Source organism: Microtus pennsylvanicus, chromosome 1 (genome assembly GCF_037038515.1).
Source record: "Microtus pennsylvanicus isolate mMicPen1 chromosome 1, mMicPen1.hap1, whole genome shotgun sequence".
NCBI classification, from domain to species: Eukaryota; Metazoa; Chordata; class Mammalia; order Rodentia; family Cricetidae; genus Microtus; species Microtus pennsylvanicus.
Genome location: NC_134579.1, coordinates 219,111,538 through 219,133,036, shown reverse-complemented (window position 1 = coordinate 219,133,036; position 21,499 = coordinate 219,111,538). Strand labels below are relative to the sequence as shown.

The following is a 21,499-nucleotide window of genomic DNA, read 5'->3' as shown; positions in this document are numbered from 1 at the left end:
TAGTAATAACGATTTCACAAGTCATGGCAGCTTCAATGGCAGCAATTACCAGACAATCCCTTCTACCCTGTAATCTAATAGAGAAATCTATGCTGTTTTTTATTTTAAATTTTCTACTAATTTTACATACCAACTACAGTTCCCCCTCCCTCTCCTCCTCTTTCTCCCCACTTTCCTCCATTGACTCCTCAGAGAAGGTAATCCCTCCCATGGGGAGTCAACTAAGCTTGGCATATCGAGTTGAGGCAGGATCAAGAGCCCCCCCCCCCCCGCATCAAGTCTGAGCAAGGTATCCCACCATAGGGAATGGGCTCCAAAAAGCCAATTCATGCACCAGGGATAGATTCTGGTCCCACTGCCAGGGATCCCACAAACAGACCAAGCCACACAACTGTCGCCCACATTCTTAGGGCCTCCACAGCTGTTAGTCCAGAGTCCCGAGCACCCACTAGCTCGGGTCAACTGTTTCAGTGGGTTTCCCCATCAGGATCTTAATACCCCTTGCTCATATAACCTGTCTTCCCTCTCTTTGACTGGACCAGGAGCTTAGCCCAGTGCTGGGCTGTGGACCTCTGCATCTGCTTCCATCAGTTACTGGTTGAAGGTTCTATGATGACAATTAGGGTAGTCACCAATCTGATTAGAGAAGGCCAGTTCAGGCACCCACTCCACTACTGCTAGGAGTCTTACCTGGGTCATCCCGTGAATTCCTGGGAATTTCCCTAGCACCAGATTTCTCCCTAACCCCATAACAGCTCCCTCTATCAAGATGTCTCTTTCATTGCTCTCCCTCTCTGTCCCTCCCTCAACTTGACCATCCCATTCCCTTATGTTTTCATTACCCATCCCATCCCTTCTTCCCCACTGCCAGTTTACCCTGGAAATCTTATCTCCCCTTCCTAGGGTGATCCATGCATTTCCCTCTTAGGATCCTTCTTGTTCCTTAGCTTCTCTGGGGCTGTGGATAGACGGCCATGTGTGTTAGAGAAGCTGTACTCAGGCTGTGTGTAGACGGCCGTGTGTGTTGGAGGAGCTGTGCTCAGGCTGTGTGTAGACGGCCGTGTGTGCTGGAGGAGCTGTACTCAGGCTGTGTGTAGACGGCCGTGTGTGCTGGAGGAGCTGTACTCAGGCTGTGTGTAGATGGCCGTGTGTGTGCTGGAGGAGCTGTACTCAGGCTGTGTGTAGACGGCTGTGTGTGTTAGAGAAGCTGTACTCAGGCTGTGTGTAGACGGCTGTGTGCTGGAGGAGCTGTACTCAGGCTGTGTGTAGATGGCCGTGTGTGCTGGAGGAGCTGTGCTCAGGCTGTGTGTAGACGGCTGTGTGTGTTGGAGGAGCTGTGCCCAGGCTGTGTGTAGACGGCCGTGTGTGTTAGAGAAGCTGTACTCAGGCTGTGTGTAGACGGCTGTGTGCTGGAGGAGCTGTGCCCAGGCTGTGTGTAGACGGCCGTGTGTGTTAGAGAAGCTGTACTCAGGCTGTGTGTAGACGGCTGTGTGTGCTGGAGGAGCTGTGCTCAGGCTGTGTGTAGACGGCCGTGTGTGTTAGAGAAGCTGTACTCAGGCTGTGTGTAGACGGCTGTGTGTGCTGGAGGAGCTGTGCTCAGGCTGTGTGTAGACGGCCGTGTGTGCTGGAGGAGCTGTGCTCAGGCTGTGTGTAGACGGCTGTGTGCTGGAGGAGCTGTGCCCAGGCTGTGTGTAGACGGCCGTGTGTGCTGGAGGAGCTGTGCCCAGGCTGTGTGTAGACGGCTGTGTGTGTTAGAGAAGCTGTACTCAGGCTGTGTGTGCTGGAGGAGCTGTGCTCAGGCTGTGTGTAGACGGCTGTGTGCTGGAGGAGCTGTGCTCCTGGTGTCGTGGCTACACCATCCTCTGTTTTAGAAGTGGCTGCACTTCTGAGGCTGTAGATCCGCAGCTGTCTGTGTTGTCAGTGTTGTGAGGTTTTTGTTTTCCCGTGTTCATGGTTACTGTGTTTTAGGTTCCTACATGGATGTTGATGCCTGAATGGTTTCTCCTGGGTAGAAGCTTCTTTCTGGATCACAGCACCAGTGCCCACTTGGCATCTTCCGCTGTATGTACAGATCGTTCCATGTCTAATCTACTATGCTGAAGCTCCTGGAGATGAGAATTTACTTGTATTATGGGTTTGAGGGGAGAGTAACTCCTGGGAGCTGGAAGCTCTCCGCGTGGCTCTGTCTGTACAGGAGTTGGCGCCTAATTGTATTTGGTTCCTGGGCGCACTGAAGGTAGCTGTGTTTGGAGAAGGAGGTGGTTATTGCTTCTACAGTGGTGAGTGTGGTCAGTCTTGCCCTGGGACCCTGCTGGCTGTTTGGCTCCCCACTGTGGTCAGTCTTGCCCTGGGACCCTGCTGGCTGTTTGGATCCCCACTGTGGTCAGTCTTACTCTGGGACCCTGCTGGCTGTTTGGCTCCCCACTGTGGTCAGTCTTTCCCTGGCACCCTGCTGGCTGTTTGACTCCCCACTGTGGTCAGTCTTACTCTGAGACACTTCTGGCTGTTTGACTCCCCACTGTGGTCAGTCTTGCCCTGGGACCCTGCTGGCTGTTTGGCTCCCCACTGTGGTCAGTCTTACTCTGGGATCCTGCTGGCTGTTTGGCTCCCCACTGTGGTCAGTCTTGCCCTGGGACCCTGCTGGCTGTTTGGCTCCCCACTGTGGTCAGTCTTACTCTGGGACCCTGCTGGCTGTTTGGCTCCCCACTGTGGTCAGTCTTGCCCTGGGACCCTGCTGGCTGTTTGGCTCCCCACTGTGGTCAGTCTTGCCCTGGGACCCTGCTGGCTGTTTGGCTCCCCACTGTGGTCAGTCTTGCCCTGGGACCCTGCTGGCTGCTTGGCTCCCCACTGTGGTCAGTCTTACTCTGAGACACTTCTGGCTGCTTGGCTCCCGTCTTCTGACTTGCGTCCCCTCACTGAAATACAGGTTTTTCTTTTTTCTCATCAGAATTCCCTTGATGATCTTACCCAACAATTCATGTGCTGAAGGCTTACCCCTTGTTTCCCTCTGGAGCTCCTCCTAATTCGGCCTCCAGAGACTTCCTGTCAGAAGTTCCTCGTCTTGTCTAAGCACTTTAGATGGCAGGAACTGCCGCTTCTGTTCTACAGAGCCCCCTCTCACCATCTTTCTGTCTGGATTCATCAGAGCTCCGTCCTTCAGTCGCTCAGGTTAGGACCTCAGCTCACTCCGTACCCAATCATTGTTGAGTTCCATCTGTTTTACCTTTAAACCCTGTCTTGCATTTAGTCACCTGTCACACGTCCATAGGTGTTAAAGGCACAAGCTGCCAAATCCTTCTGAATTCTGATTTACTTCTAACCATCTTCTTTTGCCTCCATCTCTCTGTGCCTGTGTTTAATTCTCAACTCAGTAGCCCGAGGGTACTTTCAAAGTTACTCAGTTTCTGTCCAAGTGTTTCCTCAAAGCCCAGCAACTCCTCACCCATGCAGAGAAAGAGCCATGCATGCAGCCCCACCCTCAGCCTGTTGCAGCCACTGCCAGCGTCACGGAGTCCTTAGGTCTGGACACAGGTGTTGGCTGCCCTTGTCCTCCCGCTGCTTGGTCTCTGCCCTCCCCGATGTGCCACGCCTTTATGTGGGCTGCATCACTGGTCCTTGTAACTCAGTCATCTGTTTCGCCTCCTGGGGTTAACTGCTGTGTCTTCTCCTCATGCATGTTAATCTTCCACAGAGGCAGAGGCTGTCTCTTGGGAGCTGATCCTGCAGATGCTGAAAAGATGCTGGAATAGCATGTGTAGCCCAGGCTGGCATAGCATGTGTAGCCCAGGCTGGCATATGTAGCCCAGGCTGGCATAGCATGTGTAGCCCAGGCTGGCATGTGTAGCCTAGGCTGGCATAGCATGTGTAGCCCAGGCTGGCATGTGTAGCCCAGGCTGGCATAGCATGTGTAGCCCAGGCTGGCATAGCATGTGTAGCCCAGGCTGGCATGTGTAGCCCAGGCTGGCATAGCATGTGTAGCCCAGGCTGGCATAGCATGTGTAGCCCAGGCTGGCATAGCATGTGTAGCCCAGGCTGGCATGTGTAGCCCAGGCTGGCATAGCATGTGTAGTCCCGGTGCTTGTGAAAGAAGGCAAATCCTGAGTGAGTGGTTTTGTTTGTGACACGCATGCATTCCTTTCTGTAGCATTCAGTCAGGGTTCTCTGAAGGATCAGAGCTGGTAGCATGAAACATAGAGAACTGGTACAGTGAATGTGTGTGTGCGTGTGTGTGTGTGTGTGTGTGCGCATATGTGTGTGCGCACACACGTGTGTGGAGGGGAGTATCAGAGCACCTTATAGGCTGTGTAGATCAATAATGATTGTTTCCTAAAAGGCCAGGAATCTTGCAATTCAGTCCCTGAAACTGGATGTCTCACCAGTTCCAGTTTGGTGCTGGAGTCCCTTGGAATTCCTGGAGAGCGGCTGGCCTTCCGTCTGTCTTAGAATCCCCTCACAGTGGGCTCTGACAGCAAAGGAATGCCCCGGGAACAAGGTAGATGAATTTGCACGCAGGAGTGAGGGCAAGCAGGCAGAGAATGAAAGTTCCTCTTTTCATGTTCTTTATGTAGACTGTCACTGAAGGTGTGTTATAGACTTAGGGTAAGTCCTTCAACATCAAGTGATTGGATTTAGGGTGGGTCTTCCTTCCTCAGATGGTCCAACCAAGAAAGTCCTTCACAGATGTGCCCCACTGCTTGGGTTTTAGTTGATCTGTAGTCAGATTGACAGCTAAGCTGAGCCACCACATACAGGGTCTTTTGTTTGCCTGGTGACACATCTGTCGTGATTAGCAGTGGTTTCTGAGGCTCAGGGCAGATGGCAAGCACCGTCTTTTCTGGTTAGCTCCATCCAGTCTTCTCTGCAGGTTCCGCATTGTTACCCAGGGCTCTGCAGGCTGCCGTGGAGATGTCACCTTGGCAGTAAGAGCCTCCGGGTTCAGAGTTCTCATAGCACGCTGTCTGCAACACTGGTCAGAGTTGGTCACTGCCAGAGCTGGATGGCAAGGGACACAGGGAAAAGTGCTGGGTTGGTCTGTGCAGCTCTTCTGTGTGCCCGTGGCCATCTGAAGACCAGTTTCTTTATCACCTTGGTCCTGCATTGAGCTGCTTCAGAACAAAGACTGTGCCCACAATCACCTCCCAGCCAGTTGTTCCTCTGCTTGTAGCCCTGGAGCAGAGAACCGTCCAGGACCCATTCTTGTGACATCTGATGACCTGACGCTCGTACCTGGAATTTGCTCTAGGGGTGACTCCTCGAGGGACTGTCCTGGGCTCCCTTTTACAAACAGTGCTCTGTTTGAGATTTAGTCCAGACGATCGTGCTGTTGCAGTGTGTGCTGGAAACAAAATATCCGTGATGGATGTGGAGGTAAGGACGACACACGTGGAGGTGCCAAGCACACATTGGGTGGCACCTTCCAGGCTGGGTTCCTGTTGGTGAGTATTTCACTCCTCCTTCCCTTTTTATAGTGGCAGTTTGGTTTGATGTATTTTGTAAAGATGTGTGTGTGTGTGTGTGTGTATGTATGTGTGTAATCCAAAGAAAACATCTTGATCTTGTAATTGATAAGACACTAGAATCATGTTAATGTGAATTTGTGTCAGGGATATTTTCCGTTGGCACATTTACCAAAACAGTTCTTTCTTGATGAGTCTCCTGCCTTAGGAGTCCCCCAGAATCTGCACAGCCCAGTGCTTCAGCTGTGTACTTGTCAAAACCCACTTCCCTCGGTGGCTCAGACTTCTCCCTTGTTTCTTACTTGAGTCAGTTTACCTAAAAGTGTATATCTCCTAGATTGGGGATTCTAGCCCAGCATTTGTTGGGCACTGGGCTTGAGCATGGGAAAGCGGTGCCAGGTGTTAGAAGATCTCCCTGGAGAGAGGGAAGGAGCCTCTGCTCCCCGAGTCCATGGAGAGTGCCCAATGCTTGGAGTGGCTGTCTTACCCCGTTGTTGGGTAACACAGCTACGGAGGAGCTCTGTCTGCTACGGCTTTCCTTGTGATCTACTTCAAAACTCTCGGGCAAGGAAAGACGACAGCCAAGAACGACGAGGCGCTCATCCTCGGCCCTAGGATGCGTGAGACATTTGGGGATATGAAATGTCCTGGTCACCGTTCTACCGCTGTGAAGAGACACCGTGGCCAAGGCCACTCTTACAGAGACAGCATTTGATCAGGAGCTTAGTCCACTGTCGTCTCAGCAGGGAACATGGCAGCATGCAACTCTAAACCTCGTCTATCGGGGTTGTACCTGTCTGTCTGTGGATCATCTGTAGACCTATGATCTGTCATTATATATCTTTGTATGCCTGAGTTGTCCTTACAGTCTGCATAAGGCATCGTAACATTCAAGCATCTTCCTGCCACTGGACAGGGAGCCCACTGGGACCAGAGCTGAGAGGCAGCTGTGACTCTCAGGTCCTGTTGTTCTCACAGCATGTTGCTTAGGGCTTGTTAGAATGTGAGCCAGTCCGTTTACTTCTAGGCCAAGCCTGGGCTGTGTGAAGTTAAGAATTGAAGAAAGGGATAGCTCACTCCCTAGTAGCTGTTACCACGGTGTCTTGTTATATTTTAGTTACTTTCTACTGGAGATCAGCTTCAAAGGGAGGTAGAAGATAGGACAGGCACATTCAGATAGGTGTGTGGGGGGTAGGCAACAGTGATGGAGAAAACAGATGACAGAAACAGAGACATAAAGGAACAGTAGATGGTAAGTGTTACCTTTACCCTGAACCACATGGGTTGTTGAGAAGAGGCTGACAGGAGAAAGCCACAGAGAGCAGGAAGTCTAGGAGACTCTGGCTCCCTGTTTCCTACAAGGTCAAATTCAGCCTGTTCTCACCTTTCCCTTTCTGATGATGCCCCTGTCTCAGATCTTGGGTATCAGGTTTAACTGTGATATGGGTAGGGTAGGCCCAGATGTGGAAGGAGTGGTATATAAAATGGAGTTTATCCTTTACATTAAAAACAGTGTGTGTGTGTGTGTGTGTGTGTGTGTGTGTGTATGTGTGTGTGTGAAAATGCATGCATGTGCATGCAGGAACGCATGCCATAGCACGTGTGTAGAGGCCAGAAGACACCTATAGAATTGGTTCTCTTCTTCCATCATGTGCGTTACAGGGACAGAACTTAAGTCTTCGGACTCGGGGGGGGAAAGGGCCTTTACCTGCTGAGCCCTTTGTCTGGCCTTGTAGAATTTACTTCAGCAACTCTCTTTTCTGTGGTGGACTGTGATTTCTTGATGTTGATAATTCTAGGAAATTCCTTGAGTAACCTTTGACAAATCCTCCTAGAAGCAGTCTGTGCTGGTGGAGCTGCAGGGACATCAAGGCTCAGTGACAGCTGTGGAGTTCTGTCCCTGGCAAGCACACATCCTCATCTCAGTGTCTGAAGACAGAACCTTTAAGGTGGGCAGCAGGGGCTCTGGATGTAGGGACACTGTGGACATAGGGATGCTGTGGACATAGGATGCTGTGGACATAAGGACTCTGTGGACATAGGGTCGCTATGGACATAGTGATTTTGTTGATGACACTGCTGTTGGATTGCCACTGCTGTGCAAGTTTTTTTTTCTTGTAACACAAGCATGATGGAGCTGAAGACAAGATGGCCCAGTGGTTTAAGGCTCCACTGTTCAGGACTCTGCTCTCAGCAGCCACACAGTGGTGCACAACAGTCTGGGATTCTGATTCTGGGAGAACCAATGCTTTATCTGGCCTCCATGGACACCGCACAGCTGTGGTACACATACTAGTGTGCAAGCCAAGCTCTCATACACACAGAAAAGAAACGACTGCAGTTAAAGCGCATCCCTGAGGAGGCTGTTTCCTCACCCACACGAAAGGGCAGTTTTGATGCTCTTGTTGGGCTGGGTACCCCTTCATGCACTTCCTAGACCTCCAGCAATTAGAGACTGGACAACTGTGGGGACTTTCTCACATTTAAACATAGAGGGGCCAGTGTGTATCTGCAGTGTTTCCAAATGACCAGCAGCAGCTGAGGACCCAGTGTCCCCAGTGAGGATTCAGTAAGAACTAAAGTGAGTTTCAGAAAAAAAACAAAGCAAAATGCCGGTTCACTTCTGAGCAGCCCCAAGTTAGCTATTGTAACTGTGGTTTTACTGTCAAAGGGTGGACATTTATCACTGTCCTAAAAGCTAAAAGTCACACATGTGTATCAAACCACAGAAGTTATGAAATTCATACTATTGTCATTTAAAAATACCCATCTGATAAGACCCAGTGGGTCCCGACTTCCCCCGGGAGTCAGCAACAGTTGGGGCAGAAAGCCATACTTGGGTAAACTATGTTGCACTCAGTTTTATGTTTCAGATAGATACAATGGGGCCTCTTGTTTCACTGGTGATCATGAGAATGAAGAGAATTGGTATTTTGGAATGTCCTTGGAGGTGTGGCCACCATAGAAGGGATAGCAAACACGTGTGACTGTCATGGTTAGAATGTAGTCCTGTGGCTGAGCACCCTCTACATGTGGGGCATAGACCCAGGGACATGCTGGCCCTTCTTCACCGAGTTTCCAGTGAAGTACTGATTATGTACCCAGGGTTTGCTCTATCTTTTTTTTCTTCTTTTTAAAATTGATTTTATTGAGCTATAAATTTTTCTCTGGTCCCCTCCCTTCCTCTCGCCTCCTCTTTTACCCTCTCCCAAGATCCCCATGCTCCCAATTTACTCAGGAGATCTTGTCTTTTTCTAATCCCCATGTAGATTAGATCCATGTATGTCTCCCTTAGTGTCCTCTTTGTTGTCTAGGTTCTCTGGGGTTGTGAATTGTAGACTGGTTTTCTTTGCTTTATGTCTAAAAGCCACTTATGAGTGAGCCTATGTGATGTTTGCTGTCTCTTAGGTGTGTCTTCAGTCCTCCCAAATCCATAGGTAGTCGTCTTTGGAGTTAGGATGTTTTCTGAAGTCTTGGGTTTTAATAGTGCAGTGATTCATCCACTATGTGAATTTTAATTCTTTAATTATTATTTATACAGATTAATTTTTAATTGCTTAAAATTAGTCTATGGTTTAGTAATATTAACACCGTTTTATGTCTCTTAAAGAAATGTCTTTCATTTAAAGGTCTGGGACTATTGTGTGGGATCCTCGATATACAACTCATCCATTTTAACAGGTAAATCAAAGACTCTTAAGTTCTAGCCAAGCAGGCTGTGTGAATAAACTGTCCTGGTGTGACTGTCACTCCAGAGTAGGGGGGCGACAGCTGGAGTCACCGGCCTCGTCTGTATGCAGCCATCACTTCTGACTCCTGTTCACAGTTCCGGGCGCGCGCGCGCGCGCGCGCACACACACACACACACACACACACACACACGCACGCGCACACACACACACGGTGTCTGGGCTTCTCTCTCAGGTAAGTGTGTGGAGTAGGTTAGCTCTCAGATTAAGTGCCTAAGATAGGGTCCCTGTTGTCCTGTGGAGAGGCCCAGAGCTGGCAGAGTTTGGAGGGACACCTCTCTCACCCGTGGCCAGGGGACTGGGCAGCATGCAAGTCCTTGGTTAGCTTGGATGCTTTCGTCCATCCTGTGAATTCTAGGATAATTGTTTCTTTCATCAAATTGTCTTTTTTTGTGGGCAATGGAACTAACACCTTGTACAGAGGAGTGACCAGTTTCTGTGGTCTGGCTCTCTGGGGACCTGAGGCGTTGTGTGTGAGCCAGGGGAATGTTTCACTCGGGTCCCTGTTTCCTCCCTGCGTCTCATGGGTTGATTCTGGGGTTCTTCCCATGGCCCTCCATGTATGCAGCAGTGTTGTGGGAGGGCAGGATGGCTGATGTTGGGAGCTTTCCTTCCTTTGGGATGGCTCATGAGAATGCCACTTACGGAAAACAGATGGCTTGGTGGCCTGCTGGAGTTACTGTTGTAGTTTTCCAGGATCGAGCATTTTTAGGTCAATTACCCACATAAAGAATGTTGTGTTCTGACAGCCTGGAGTTTTCCGCCAAGCTTGGGCATGAAGTGCATTTTCTGTAAGTTTGTTGGGTTTTCCTGAATATAATCTTGTAGAACATGTTGATTGAGGAACACAATTGCAGGCTGCTGTAGACTCACCATGAATGCCATTTATAGCTTAGTTAGGACACACAGTGTTTCCTAAGCTCTGTTTATCTAGTTGTTCCAAATTCTTGATACTTTAGACTACATTCTAAATAAAATTAAATCTTAGGGAGTTCTTTTGTTTATTTGTTTTTTTGTATGGCATCTGTTTAACTGTTTTTATTGCCAAGTCTATGATTTCATTGTTTTTAGCCTACAGGAACCGCTCTGCCCTGTTTAAAATGCTGGCTGAGCTGTACTTCCATCTTCCTGGCTACCGACAGTTGCTCTAGTGTGGGCAGATGAGAAGGGGTAACCAGGATATACCAGCAGTCAGCTGGAGCTCATTCCCACCGCTTTTTTTAAAAAACTGAATCTATTTATTTGTTTTTTAATTTTACATCCTGGCTGCAATATACCCCACCATTCTTATTTGGGACAGCATTCCTTTTTTCTTTCTTGCTCACGAATGTTTCCAAATTTCTATGCATTTATAATTTTGCCTCTTGGTATGAAGATTTAGAGTAGTGCTAAGTCAACTAGAAGATGCACTGTCCATACTGAATGCCCTGTGTTCCCCCTCAGCTTACCCTCTCCTGAGTTTGCTTATCCGTGAAGAAAACAGACAGCTGGTCACTGGCAGTGCGGATGGCCAGGTGAGACGTGTGCCCAGGCCTCTCCTTTGTGTTGTCTCCTGCAGTGTTAGGACTTTGTCCCCCCTGTGCACCTCAGCACTGGGGTGGGGTTGGGAGGCCGTGGGTCTGCAGCACTGACCTCGATCTGCACGTTTTAACAATGCTATGCAGTACCTGAATGCAGCAAACGTTAGAATCACTTGCTCAGCCATTAGCATCAGATGACTTTAAAACTGAAGATATTTATTTTAAAAAATGTAATGTAAACACTTTAGTCTTATTTTATAAAGACACTCGATATAAATATGATGAAGTCGTACATTCGGAAGGTAAGATAGTTTATTATTTTGTTTTCTTCTTCATAAGTTCAGCTGTCATTACTGTGTGTGCTAGGGCCAGTAACATGGTAGAAGTACTCGTGGCTCAAAGACTGTAGCATGTGCTGGGTAGGTGTTAGTGAACTTGGGACCCCATAGGTGACTCTGAATCACAGCCATGTCTGACCTAAGGTTCTGGACAAACTTCCCCCTGTAATCACCTGCTTAGAAGTTGTGCAACTTTCAAAGAGGGGCTAAAAGCAATATTCAGGGCAGCCCAAGTGTCTAGGAGAACCCAGGAGCATATCTGAGGCGGCTTATCTGCTCTGGCCCACTTCCCTTTGGATTTTACAGTAAATATCAATTCTTGAAAGAGATCTGTGTCTCCATATTTTGTTATTGTAGCTGTGGATATTTAGTTTGATGGAGAGTCACCACTATCACTGTGTGGCACATGTGGACCTGAGGAAGAAAAGTGGCACTTTCTCCACTCGAAGAATGCTGGCCAGGCAGTGCAGCCTTCCAGGTGTGCGTCTTGTGCCCTGTAGGCCTCCTGCATGGAGGCAGCGTTTAGAATCACTGGGATCTCCGTGGACAGGGTGGGAGGTCCATAGGTTCTGTGCCCTGGGCTGGAGGCTACATCACAGATCACTGTGTGGAGTCCAAGGACTCAGAGAACGGGAGAACACAAACCCTTGGTTGTCATCACAGCAGGGACCCCAGAGGGCAGCCCTGCAGCATCTGAATGGTGCATCTGTGCAAACTGGAGCGTTGTCCCCAGGTTGCTGCTTCATTGTTCCCATTCCAAATGCTGATCCATCTCCTCCTTCAGGTCTCAGACCCTGCCTCTGCATCCTTGCCCCCTCCCCTAAGCTCCTCCCCAGCTCTGATGTCCAAGCTTGCACCAGCTTGTCCACACCGGTCTCCTCCATGCCTCTCGTGCTGCTCTAGGTCCCTGGTGGGGCTGGCACTGACTTGAGGAGTGACGGCGTCTTTTCTCAGAGAGGCTGAGAGCCGTTATGGCGTGTGTACTAGCTCCCTTGCCACTCTCCTGCCCTATATATTTGTTCCTACACATAGTCACTCCTCCCTTAGTTTATATTTTGTGTGTGGCTTTAAATGATTTTTTTTAAATTAGGGCAGAAATTATTGTCCTATATCTCTCTTTCTCTTAAAATATCAAGCCATGATTTTTGTCACTTGTTTTTTTATAAGCAGTTGCTCATTCTTTACTACAGCCCAGATCCATTTTAGGAATGGTGGCATTGACCTCTGCAATGGCCGTCTCTTTCCCCACCCCTTATAGAATCAATATAGGGTTCTCTTTATTTAGCTTTATTTTTCTTAGTACTCAAAGTCTAAATGCCTTTTTGATTCACGAAACATGCATTTCTGAAGGGTCTTTGCGTCTGTTCTTTTCTATTAGCTGACCGCTAAGAACTTTGTTGTTAGGTAATCAATAATAACTCTGTTCCCTAGAAGACAGTCAGTACCACTCCACACCTGAGGTGGATAAAAGGGAAGAAGCTGAAGCCACATTCCCTGTCCTGAGCCTGGCACACTGTGACCTCTGCCTGCCCGACAACCAGAATGGAGCGTGCGTATGATTAACGGGCCAAAACCGTAGGTCACTAACTTTCTTAAGTGGACCTAAATTCAGATTTGTGAATGGTTAAAGGAAACAAGTGTTGTGTCTCTTATTGTTACTGATTGTAATTGTTCCAAAAATCACATATTTTGCCTGAGATTTGGTAAACTTTGCCGGTTTTCTTTGAGAGATAACTTTTCTAAGCAGATTCAGGCAGATAGAGCCTCTGTAGAAGGACTTTTTCTTGGGTGGACACATCAGTCTTCGCCCACTCTCTGTCCTCCCAGGTGTTCCACACTAAAACTGATCCCAAGTGAGTTTGACTCAGTTATTTCTGAGCATGGCAGAAATATTATGGATTCTTGGGAACACAAGGAAGCATTGTCTCAGAGCCTACCTCTTCCCCCGAGAAAGCTCAGCAGCTCTAGCATCTGCAAATTCAGCTCTAGATGGTAGAGATTGTTTACAAGTGAGGAGAGCTCATTTCACTGCCTGGGCCCTGGGAATGGAGGACTCCTTCCTAGTCCATGCTATGCTGGCAAAACAGAGGCTGGAGGAGGGCTGGTTCCTGCCCTGAGTCACAGGACTTGTGTCCTCTCACAGAGTACTGAGAGTTCCTGCAGGCAAAGCCAGGGCCACACTACTGAACCCTGTCCACCTTGATTTGTCAGGTGATGTGGAAAGTGCTGGATTGTGTACTGTGGGTCTGAGGAGGGGGTGCCTGCTGCCTGCTCTAGTGAGAGGGAGGGGTAGAATGAAGGGACAGACAGTGCGGATGGGAGAGGACAGTTAGTGCAAACCAAGTTTGAATGAGGCTGATTGATAAAAAACAGACACATGTTGGCTTTCTGATGAGTTCTGCCACTGTGGACCAGAGCTCCTCTCTGAGCTTATCTTTATTTTCACAAATGGAACTGGCAGCATGTTGGTGACCTTGTGCTGCTGAAGGGTCAACACTCAGCAGGTCAGAGAGTCTGGAAAAGAGGTGTGGTGTTAGTGGAGCTGCACACACACAGGGGACTTTTCTGAGGGCCAAAGCTTAGTTCATTTTATTTTTCTATCTCCTGCTTGTTCCTACTCTGCTCTTTCTCTTTTCTGTTCTTATTCCTTGTTGTTATCCTTTCTCTTCCCTACATTTTCCTCCTCCATCTTCCCTACGTTCTCCTCCTCCATCTTCCCTATGTTCTCCTCCTCCATCTTCCCTACATTCTCCTCCTCCATCTTCCCTATGTTCTCCTCCTCCATCTTCCCTACATTCTCCTCCTCCATCTTCCCTACATTCTTCTCCATCTTCCCTATGTTCTCCTCCTCCATCTTCCCTATGTTCTCCTCCTCCATCTTCCCTATGTTCTCCTCCTCCATCTTCCCTACGTTCTCCTCCTCCATCTTCCCTATGTTTTCCTCCTCCATCTTCCCTACGTTCTCCTCCTCCATCTTCCCTATGTTCTCCTCCTCCATCTTCCCTACATTCTCCTCCTCCATCTTCCCTACATTCTTCTCCATCTTCCCTATGTTCTCCTCCTCCATCTTCCCTACGTTCTCCTCCTCCATCTTCCCTATGTTCTCCTCCTCCATCTTCCCTATGTTCTCCTCCTCCATCTTCCCTATGTTCTCCTCCTCCATCTTCCCTACGTTCTCCTCCTCCATCTTCCCTATGTTTTCCTCCTCCATCTTCCCTACGTTCTCCTCCTCCATCTTCCCTACATTCTCCTCCTCCATCTTCCCTACATTCTTCTCCATCTTCCCTATGTTCTCCTCCTCCATCTTCCCTACGTTCTCCTCCTCCATCTTCCCTATGTTTTCCTCCTCCATCTTCCCTACGTTCTCCTCCTCCATCTTCCCTATGTTCTCCTCCTCCATCCTCCCTACGTTCTCCTCCTCCATCTTCCCTATGTTCTCCTCCTCCATCTTCCCTACATTCTCCTCCTCCATCTTCCCTACGTTCTCCTCCTCCATCTTCCCTATGTTCTCCTCCTCCATCCTCCCTACGTTCTCCTCCTCCATCTTCCCTATGTTCTCCTCCTCCATCTTCCCTACATTCTCCTCCTCCATCTTCCCTACGTTCTCCTCCTCCATCTTCCCTATGTTCTCCTCCTCCATCTTCCCTACGTTCTCCTCCTCCATCTTCCCTACATTCTCCTCCTCCATCTTCCCTACGTTCTCCTCCTCCATCTTCCCTATGTTCTCCTCCTCCATCCTCCCTACGTTCTCCTCCTCCATCTTCCCTATGTTCTCCTCCTCCATCTTCCCTACATTCTCCTCCTCCATCTTCCCTACGTTCTCCTCCTCCATCTTCCCTATGTTCTCCTCCTCCATCTTCCCTACGTTCTCCTCCTCCATCTTCCCTACATTCTCCTCCTCCATCTTCCCTACGTTCTCCTCCTCCATCTTCCCTATGTTCTCCTCCTCCATCCTCCCTACGTTCTCCTCCTCCATCTTCCCTATGTTCTCCTCCTCCATCTTCCCTACATTCTCCTCCTCCATCTTCCCTACGTTCTCCTCCTCCATCTTCCCTATGTTCTCCTCCTCCATCTTCCCTACGTTCTCCTCCTCCATCTTCCCTACATTCTCCTCCTCCATCTTTCCTACATTCTTCTCCATCTTCCCTATGTTCTCCTCCTCCATCTTCCCTATGTTCTCCTCCTCCATCTTTCCTACATTCTTCTCCATCTTCCCTATGTTCTCCTCCTCCATCTTTCCTATGTTCTCCTCCATCCTTCCTATGTTCTCCTCCTCCATCTTTCCTATGTTCTCCTCCATCCTCCCTACGTTCTCCTCCTCCATCTCCCCTACATTGTCCTTCTCCATCTTCCTTGTAGTTCTCTTCCTAATGTCTTCCCTGATTTTGCTTCTACATTTTTCTTCTACCTCTCTTACTTTTTCTATCCCTTTTATACCTCCTAAGACATCAATTTTCATGCAAGAAAAGATAACCTCACAACCATAAGTTATATATTTTCCAAAAACAAATTAAAATTTTTACACATGAAGAAATTATATTATGATCACAAGTTACATGTCTTTCTTAGAAGCCCACAAGTAATTAAACATTTTTCTTTGTTTTAATTTTCCCACTATAACATCTTCACCCCAAATCAGTACTTCTTTTATAGTTTGTTAACAAAGTTTTAAGCAGGCCAGGTACATGTCAGCAGTTCCTTTGTTCTGGTGGGTAGCTGTTTGCGGTTTCAGTGTCGCAGATTCCTCTTCTTAGTTCTAGTCTAGAGAAACTTTAGAGTGCTCAACTAACCGTCTATTTTTCTCTACACACAATAAGTCATTTAATTTCCTTTCACAACTTTGTTTTTTCAAGGTGCATACCAGGGCCTGTGATTAATTCTGTAAGGTACATGACCAAGGAACTCAGGCCTTTCCTTGAGTGTGGGGACATAATTGATTTATTTGATTATCAGCCTGTTTTTACTACAGGCGGAATGCATGAAACTTCCTTGTTTTTATTTTCCATCTTCTGCAAACATCAGTTCCAACAAAGGGTAACTAACTTCTAGCCTATTTTAATGTTTTTCATATCTCTTATTGGAGCAATTTACAGAATTACCTAAGCCATTTCCCTAATTGTCTTTACCAACTGTCGTAACCACCAATTAAATCATAGGTCTAACTAATCATCATTGCTCTTAGAAAAATCATCTTCATTATGATTTTCAAGTAAATTGTGCAGTGAGGAGTGGGATTTTCCCAGGAAACAACCACACTACACAAGATACAGTAGGATTCCTTCATATAGCAATCACACCATGCCAAATACACCAGGAACACAGCAGCAACAAGCAGGAGGGAGCGCAGCAGAAGCAGAGGGTGTTCTGGAAACAATCTTTTCAGGCTTTGCCCCTTCGAGATGTACCCAGAGCAGCTTTGCTATCCTCTGGGCTGTGTTCCGTAAGCTCCATTGATGCCCGTGGCTCCTCTGACACTTGCCTAGATTCTCACATCACCAGGCTTTTGGTAACTTTGCCACCAACTGCTTTTGACAACTCAGGAGAAGGTATAAACCATGGTTGTCAGAACTGAGCCATGGCCGTGCTCTTACTCTTGGGGATACTTGTGTCCAATAGACAGGGGTGGCTTCTTTGAAGCTAAGCACCTTTCCCAGTGTGACTAGCTGAAGTGTTGGTGGAGACAGCGTTTGCGTTAGTCACACAGATGTGTGTCCGTCCTCACCGTATGGAGGACCAGGAATGCCGGGGGATGCTGTGGCACTAACCTTAAGGAAGACTGTTTGTTTCTTTCTAAGATTAGTTTTTCCTTTGAGTGCACCAAATGCCTGTGGATTGGAAGCTCGACAGCTTTATTCGTATTTAACCCGGCAAGCATTGAATTAGAAGCTGCTTTACATTTCAAGGGTGAGATCTTGAACTCAGTAATCTTTGATGTTACTCTCTTATAACTTCATTTTCTTAAAAAAGATTGATGGGGAGTACAAGTTTAGGGTAGAAAGTCTGAGCATTTGAATTTGAGGATAAGTTTATCAGTGGCCACACATGGCTACCTGCTCAGACTGTCGCTAAGCTCCATGCTGCAGAATCTGAAGGACAGAGCTTCAGTCCAGCACTTCCATCTCCCAAGTACGCCTCTCAGGCCTTTGTCCTAGTATGTCAGGACTGTGTGGGGCCCTCCTCCATCCTGGTGTGTCAGAATTCTGTGAAGCCCTCCTTCATTCACTCTCCTCCCATCTTTGTGTTGGGAACCATGAGGCTCTCCTTCCCCTGTATATCAGGCTCCTAGATGGACCACAGGCTCCTACAGGTTCTTTCCCCGCCGTGTTCTTCTGTCAGTACTGCTGGCAATACTGCAGTTCACTCTGAACACTTGGCGTTGGTCCAGACAACCTACAGGAGGAGCTGTCCTCTCTAGCCCTGGGACAAAGACTTCCCCATGGGTACCCACACTTCCTCCTGCCCAGAAGCCCCAGGCTCTTTGTTCCTCAGTTCTCTTGTGTCTGTTCTTTAGATTCTGGGGCTTGCCTGCTGTTTGTGGCGAGCAGGGTTGCTGCTTGGTCCTTTCCCACAGTTCTGTTTTCCATAACACCCCACTCTCGTTAGGTATTCTAATCTTCTTCTCTATACCTCGGCTGGATAAATGTATGTTCAGCACAAAATTCCCCTTCCCCTAGGCGGTCTTTGCTTCTGGTCCCAGAGGTTCAGTGTCCCTGTCATTTGTCATTTGTATTTCCTCTCCCTTGCATGCTTGTGCTCTGGCCTGTGTCTGGATTCCTTCCCAGCTGACTGTGTGGAAAAGAACCCTTCTCTTTCCACCTTGTATCCCCATCTGTGGGCCTCTGTCCAGGCACACACCTTACAGCACATGAACACTTATGTGGTAGTTGTAGCTAGGCTGAACAAATGAGCGAGCTATTAATCTTCATTTATTCACCTCTCAAATGTTTATTTTGATGAAAATTAAGAATTTCAGAGCCTGAGTGTCCAAGTCGCTGGGTCCTGTGCAGTGATGAGTGAGGCCATGAGCCCCAAGGTGAGTGGTGAGGCTTGTGCAGTGGCCAGTTCTGTCTAACACACTTCCCTGTGCTCTGATATGTACCTCTTCATTGTGACAACAGTTGTGTCTAACACACTTCCCTGTGCTCTGACATGTACCTCTTCATCATGACAACAGTTCTAACACACTTCCCTGTGCTCTGACATGTACCTCTTCATCATGACAACAGTTGTGTCTAACACACTTCCCTGTGCTCTGACATGTACCTCTTCATTGTGACAACAGTTCTGTCTAACACACTTCCCTGTGCTCTGACATGTACCTCTTCATCATGACAACAGTTCTAACACACTTCCCTGTGCTCTGACATGTACCCTTCATTGTGACAACAGTTGTGTCTAACACACTTCCCTGTGCTCTGACATGTACCTCTTCATCGTGACAACAGTTCTGTCTAACACACTTCCCTGTGCTCTGACATGTACCTCTTCATCATGACAACAGTTCTAACACACTTCCCTGTGCTCTGACATGTACCCTTCATTGTGACAACAGTTGTGTCTAACACACTTCCCTGTGCTCTGACATGTACCTCTTCATCGTGACAACAGTTCTAACACACTTCCCTGTGCTCTGACATGTACCTCTTCATCGTGACAACAGTTCTAACACACTTCCCTGTGCTCTGACATGTGCCTCTTCATTGTGACAACAGTTGTGTCTAACACACTTCCCTGTGCTCTGACATGTGCCTCTTCATCGTGACAACAGTTGTGTCTAACACACTTCCCTGTGCTCTGACATGTACCTCTTCATTGTGACAACAGTTGTGTCTAACACACTTCCCTGTGCTCTGACATGTACCTCTTCATTGTGACAACAGTTGTGTCTAACACACTTCCCTGTGCTCTGACATGTACCTCTTCATTGTGACAACAGTTGTGTCTAACACACTTCCCTGTGCTCTGACATGTACCTCTTCATCATGACAACAGTTCTAACACACTTCCCTGTGCTCTGACATGTGCCTCTTCATCATGACAACAGTTGTGTCTAACACACTTCCCTGTGCTCTGACATGTACCTCTTCATCATGACAACAGTTCTAACACACTTCCCTGTGCTCTGACATGTGCCTCTTCATCATGACAACAGTTGTGTCTAACACACTTCCCTGTGCTCTGACATGTACCTCTTCATCGTGACAACAGTTGTGTCTAACACACTTCCCTGTGCTCTGACATGTACCTCTTCATCGTGACAACAGTTGTGTCTAACACACTTCCCTGTGCTCTGACATGTGCCTCTTCATCGTGACAACAGTTGTGTCTAACACACTTCCCTGTGCTCTGACATGTGCCTCTTCATCGTGACAACAGTTGTGTCTAACACACTTCCCTGTGCTCTGACATGTACCTCTTCATCATGACAACAGTTCTAACACACTTCCCTGTGCTCTGACATGTACCTCTTCATCGTGACAACAGTTCTGTCTAACACACTTCCCTGTGCTCTGACATGTGCCTCTTCATCGTGACAACAGTTGTGTCTAACACACTTCCCTGTGCTCTGACATGTGCCTCTTCATCGTGACAACAGTTGTGTCTAACACACTTCCCTGTGCTCTGACATGTACCTCTTCATCATGACAACAGTTCTAACACACTTCCCTGTGCTCTGACATGTACCTCTTCATCGTGACAACAGTTCTGTCTAACACACTTCCCTGTGCTCTGACATGTACCTCTTCATCGTGACAACAGTTCTAACACACTTCCCTGTGCTCTGACATGTACCTCTTCATCGTGACAACAGTTCTGTCTAACACACTTCCCTGTGCTCTGACATGTACCTCTTCATCGTGACAACAGTTCTAACACACTTCCCTGTGCTCTGACATGTACCTCTTCATTGTGACAACAGTTGTGTCTAACACACTTCCCTGTGCTCTGACATGTACCTCTTCATCGTGACAACAGTTCTGTCTAACACACTTCCCTGTGCTCTGACATGTACCTCTTCATTGTGACAACAGTCTTGGTGGTGTTTCATATGTGAAATTATGACTCACTACACGTGGATCCCGTTTGTAAATGTGAAGCTGTGTTTGCGACTGGAGAGTTGGGGTGCACCCACGGGCCCCCAGCCCAGCGTGCTGCTCACCTTCTAAGTGTCCCACAGGCACTGTGCATGCTCTCATCTATGTTTGGAAACAAGATCGCCGTGTTGGACGTCAGCCTGGCTGCCCTGCTGAGCTCCCAGAGGAGCCCCGGTGCCGGGAGAGCGCTTTCCGTGCTGCCAAGGTAAGTCTTTCTCAGATTGCAGTTACGTGCTGCTCACCGCCTGGCTGCGGTTTAGATCTTTTTCAAGTGAAGAAATACTGGAACATTGGCGACACTCAGCAAACTAATGCTCTCTGAAAGGACAAATGTTTTATGCCATGATTTTTTTTTTACTCGAACCTAAATGCTTCATAGTTTAACATAAAATGCTAGTTTATTTCAAAGTAGAGTGCAAATAATAAAATAGCACTTTCATTAAAGCATATCAATATTTTTCTCATAAAGATAAGGACCTTGGTAGTTTTAATTTCCAAATATTGTAAATCTACATTTGAATGAGCTAATCTTACATTGTTCTTAAAAATTTATGTTGCGTTGAAACAGTTCTGTCATATCATTGCTCTCACCGTGTGACTGTTCTTATTTTAGCTCCTGTGTCCTACCAACCTCTCCACTGTATTCTGGAGTTGTTAAGGAAAGCCTTCCTAAGCCTGCCAATAGCAAACGACATGGTTAGTACAACACGCTCTGAAACACACATACATTGCAGCCACCGTCCCTGCAGCTCTGAAACACACGTGCATTGCAGCCATCTCCCCCGCAGCTCTGAAACACACGTGCATTGCAGCCACCTCCCCCGCAGCTCTGAAACACATGTGCGTTGCAGCCATCTCCCCCGCAGCTCTGAAACACATGTGCGTTGCAGCCACCTCCCCTGCAGCTCTGAAACACATGTGCGTTGCAGCCATCTCCCCCGCAGCTCTGAAACACATGTGCGTTGCAGCCATCTCCCCCGCAGCTCTGAAACACACGTGCGTTGCAGCCACCTCCCCTGCAGCTCTGAAACAGACGTGCCTTGCAGCCACCTCCCCCGCAGCTCTGAAACACACGTGCATTGCAGCCATCTCCCCCGCAGCTCTGAAACAGACGTGCGTTGCAGCCATCTCCCCCGCAGCTCTGAAACACACGTGCATTGCAGCCATCTCCCCCGCAGCTCTGAAACACACGTGCATTGCAGCCATCTCCCCCGCAGCTCTGAAACACACGTGCGTTGCAGCCATCTCCCCCGCAGCTCTGAAACACACATACATTGCAGCCATCTCCCCCGCAGCTCTGAAACACACGTGCGTTGCAGCCATCTCCTCTGCAGCTCTGAA

The 21,499-nt window shown here is 48.2% G+C and overlaps 1 protein-coding gene across 1 annotated transcript in view; it reads left to right on the top strand.

Moving 5' to 3' along the window:
- Window positions 1–21,499, top strand: part of Wdr27 (WD repeat domain 27) — a 113,020-nt gene that overhangs the window by 17,554 nt on the left and 73,967 nt on the right. Inside the window, exons 4-13 of the mRNA XM_075951460.1 lie at window positions 5,243–5,367; window positions 7,292–7,405; window positions 9,086–9,137; window positions 10,649–10,719; window positions 11,421–11,541; window positions 12,495–12,612; window positions 16,864–16,967; window positions 18,029–18,096; window positions 20,242–20,363; window positions 20,772–20,854. Coding sequence (XP_075807575.1) covers window positions 5,243–5,367; window positions 7,292–7,405; window positions 9,086–9,137; window positions 10,649–10,719; window positions 11,421–11,541; window positions 12,495–12,612; window positions 16,864–16,967; window positions 18,029–18,096; window positions 20,242–20,363; window positions 20,772–20,854 — 978 coding nt within the window. The remainder of the gene's footprint in view (window positions 1–5,242; window positions 5,368–7,291; window positions 7,406–9,085; window positions 9,138–10,648; window positions 10,720–11,420; window positions 11,542–12,494; window positions 12,613–16,863; window positions 16,968–18,028; window positions 18,097–20,241; window positions 20,364–20,771; window positions 20,855–21,499) is intronic.